Genomic DNA, 2,994 nt, shown 5'->3' with positions numbered 1-2,994 from the left:
TGTATTTTCCCATTACTGAAAAGCTCGAAGATATCGGCCGGGCACTAGAGCGCTGAAGGAAATTAGGAAGTATCAAAAGACTACAAATCTACTTCTACGGAAACTTCCGTTTGCAAGAGTGGTCATTATCTTAATTATCATTATTGTTATCGTTTTGTTGTGTTATAAGTTCATTTTAAAATTTTGTAATAATTTTTTTCCTTATATTTAGGATGACTTTAAAATTTGTAGCATAGCATGATTAAGATATAATTATACTATATATATATTACAACCATTTATAAAATTTATTAATTATATTATGGATAATTATTCGAAAAATTATAATTTTTCTAGGTCAAAGAAGTGTGTGATGACCTATTTCCCCAGGGAGGGTTGAGGTGGCAGTCGCTGGCAATCGAGTGTCTCCAAGAGGTCAGTGCTTTTTATTATAATTAGGCTTCATAATTATTTTTAGTGAAGTTTTTTTAGCTATGATCACTTAACTTTATTTCTTCTTTCACTAAATTTACCTTCCTTCACTCTCTCTTTCTCTCACTCTTTCTCTCACTCTTTCTCTCTCTCTTTCTCTCTCTCTCTCTCTCCCTCTCAAATCATGATATATTTATAATAATTTATTAATTATTATTCATAGTAATAGTATAATGTACAAATTATTTATCTCTCTCTCTCTCTCTCTCCTAATTAATATTCATAAGATCAGCGAGGCGTACCTCATCAGGCTGTTCGAAGATTCTAATTTATGCGCCATCCACGCCAAAAGAGTCACCATCCTTCCGAGAGACATCCAATTGGCTCGCAGGATTCGAGGGATCGAATGACGTCACGAATTTTAATGAGGCAACGCCTTGAATTGTGGAGATTGTATGAGTACTAGTAGCTAGCCAGTGATATTTTTGGTTTTTACCCTAAAAAAGTGTGTGGGCGGTTTGATTGATTGAATAGACAGTCGCACGGTTAGTTGATTGATGATTAGTTTGTTCATTGATTGATTGATGGATTGGTTGGTTGGTTGGTTGGTTGACGAATGATCAGCTAGTCGACCGAATTGTTCTTTAATTGACTAAATTAATAGTTGATGAATCAATGATTGGTTAGTTGGTTGATTAGTTTATAAATTGATTGATTGATTTTGATTTTAACTGTTTTTTAACACTTTTTTAAATTTTAAGTTAGTATTAATTTCGTTACCTTTGATATATACTTGATCTTTTTCAAATTTTTCAACCGATTAATGGACATATATATATATATATATACTAAATGTTTTAGCAACATTATGTGTACAACAACAGTTTTATATATATACACAGATCAGTTTTTATTGATATAGTTGTCATTTTAAATGTTTATATATATATATGTATGTATGTGTGTGTGTGTATGTATGTGTGTGTTTGCGTGTGTATATATGTAACTTAGTGCCTTTGTTTTTTCTTTCACAACATTTATCCTTTTTCTCTCTACTTGTCTTTCTCTCTCTATCTATCTTATCCATCTATCTATCCATCCATCTATCTATCCATCTATCTATCTATCCATCTTATCTATCCATCTATCTATCTATCCATCTATCTATCTATCTATCTATATTTTATCTACTTTGTATTTTACATATTTTTCGAAACATTAATGGAGAGTGACGTCATTCCCTATTCGACTACCTCTTTCTTCTTCAACCTTCCTACATCTTTGACTGCTAAAATTGACAGGTAAACAATTCCTTCTTTTAATATTATCATCATCATCATCATCATTATTAGCCCATCCCTGACCCTAGAAGTTAACTTGAATAGCGAATCTTAAATAACGACATGTTGGTTTCATTCTCTCTTCTTTCTTTAACGCAAATTGGCAAACTTGAACAAACAAAAAGTTGTAATATAAGTTATAATTTTAACTTTATTGTCTTAAAAATCGAACTTATATGCAAGTATATTGTATATATAGATATAAAGACTATATATATATATATATATATATATATAGATATAAAGACTATATATATATATATATATAAATGTGTGTGTATGTGTATACTATTTATATACGTGTGTGTGTGTGTGTGTGTGTGTGTGTGTGTTTGTGTATATATACAAATGTACAACATATGTCCTCGTATATATGTATTTATACATTTTTCAAGATGTGTTTGTTTTTGCGTGTGTGTGTGTGTATGTGTGTGTGTGTGTGTGTGTGTGTGAGTGAGTGTTTATATACATATGCAACGTATTTGAACACTGAAATACATAATGACCGACGAAAATGATTGAAAAACCGCGAGCGAAACACGATGTATCAAGTAAAATAAGTGAAGAGCCAGTGAAAAATATTCTTTCTCTGAGTTACCTGGTTGAAATACAACCGCCATTATAGGCGTTTGAGTTACTGGCATACGTGCAAGATGGCGACGGTATCATCGTGACGTCATTATTCAAAAAACAGGGATGGCAGGTCGAATCGCATTTACTATTATTCGTCGGTAAGTAGTAACCGTAATATCCGGTTTTCAGGTGATAATAATTGCTCGCCTCCCGTTGGTTGAAAAAATACGGCGGAACTGGATTTCTGGCAGCGGCCATGATGATCCGGATGTCCGGATTAAGCTGCGGGTAAAACGGTAACTGGGGAATACAACATGGCGAATAGAGTGGAGGAATCGGATATAAGGGATGCTGTTTTCGAGATGGCGAGTAGCTAGTGACGTCATTCGTTTCGTCATTGTCAAATTTTTCCAGTTTTCTTTTGAGGTTAGATGATGATGATGGAGATAACGATGATGACGAGGACAACGATGATGATGATGGCGATGTTTGTTGATTTTGTTGTACGAGGTCCTCTTCTTTAGACATCCATGGAAAGTGAAATATGGATTTGTTGTTGTTGTTGTTGTTGTTGTTGTTGTTGTTGGGATTAGTAGTGTTATTATTGTTATTAACGTTATTATTATTGTTATTATAATCGTTGACGTTGTTATCTTCAGTGTAATTGGCC

General features: G+C 33.0%; 2 protein-coding genes across 2 annotated transcripts in view; one reads left to right on the top strand and one right to left on the bottom strand.

Moving 5' to 3' along the window:
* Positions 1-19: 19 nt before the first annotated feature.
* On the top strand, positions 20-821 carry HELRODRAFT_89804 (hypothetical protein; the record flags this gene model as incomplete). The annotated part of the gene is made up of 3 exons (XM_009031426.1): positions 20-121; positions 337-414; positions 699-821. Coding segments are annotated over 3 exons (303 nt in total), but the record flags the coding sequence as incomplete, so codon positions are not given.
* A 294-nt stretch (positions 822-1,115) lies between these two features.
* Positions 1,116-2,994, bottom strand: part of HELRODRAFT_194341 (hypothetical protein) — a gene marked incomplete at its 5' end in the record, with an annotated part of 10,814 nt that continues 8,935 nt past the window's right edge. The window contains 3 exons of the mRNA XM_009031450.1: positions 1,116-1,407; positions 1,469-1,723; positions 2,350-2,675. Coding sequence (XP_009029698.1) covers positions 1,630-1,723; positions 2,350-2,675 — 420 coding nt within the window. The 3' untranslated portion in view covers positions 1,116-1,407; positions 1,469-1,629. The remainder of the gene's footprint in view (positions 1,408-1,468; positions 1,724-2,349; positions 2,676-2,994) is intronic.

Source organism: Helobdella robusta (assembly GCF_000326865.2).
Source record: "Helobdella robusta unplaced genomic scaffold HELROscaffold_74, whole genome shotgun sequence".
In the NCBI taxonomy this organism is placed as follows: domain Eukaryota; kingdom Metazoa; phylum Annelida; class Clitellata; order Rhynchobdellida; family Glossiphoniidae; genus Helobdella; species Helobdella robusta.
This window is presented reverse-complemented; position numbering and strand designations above follow the sequence as displayed.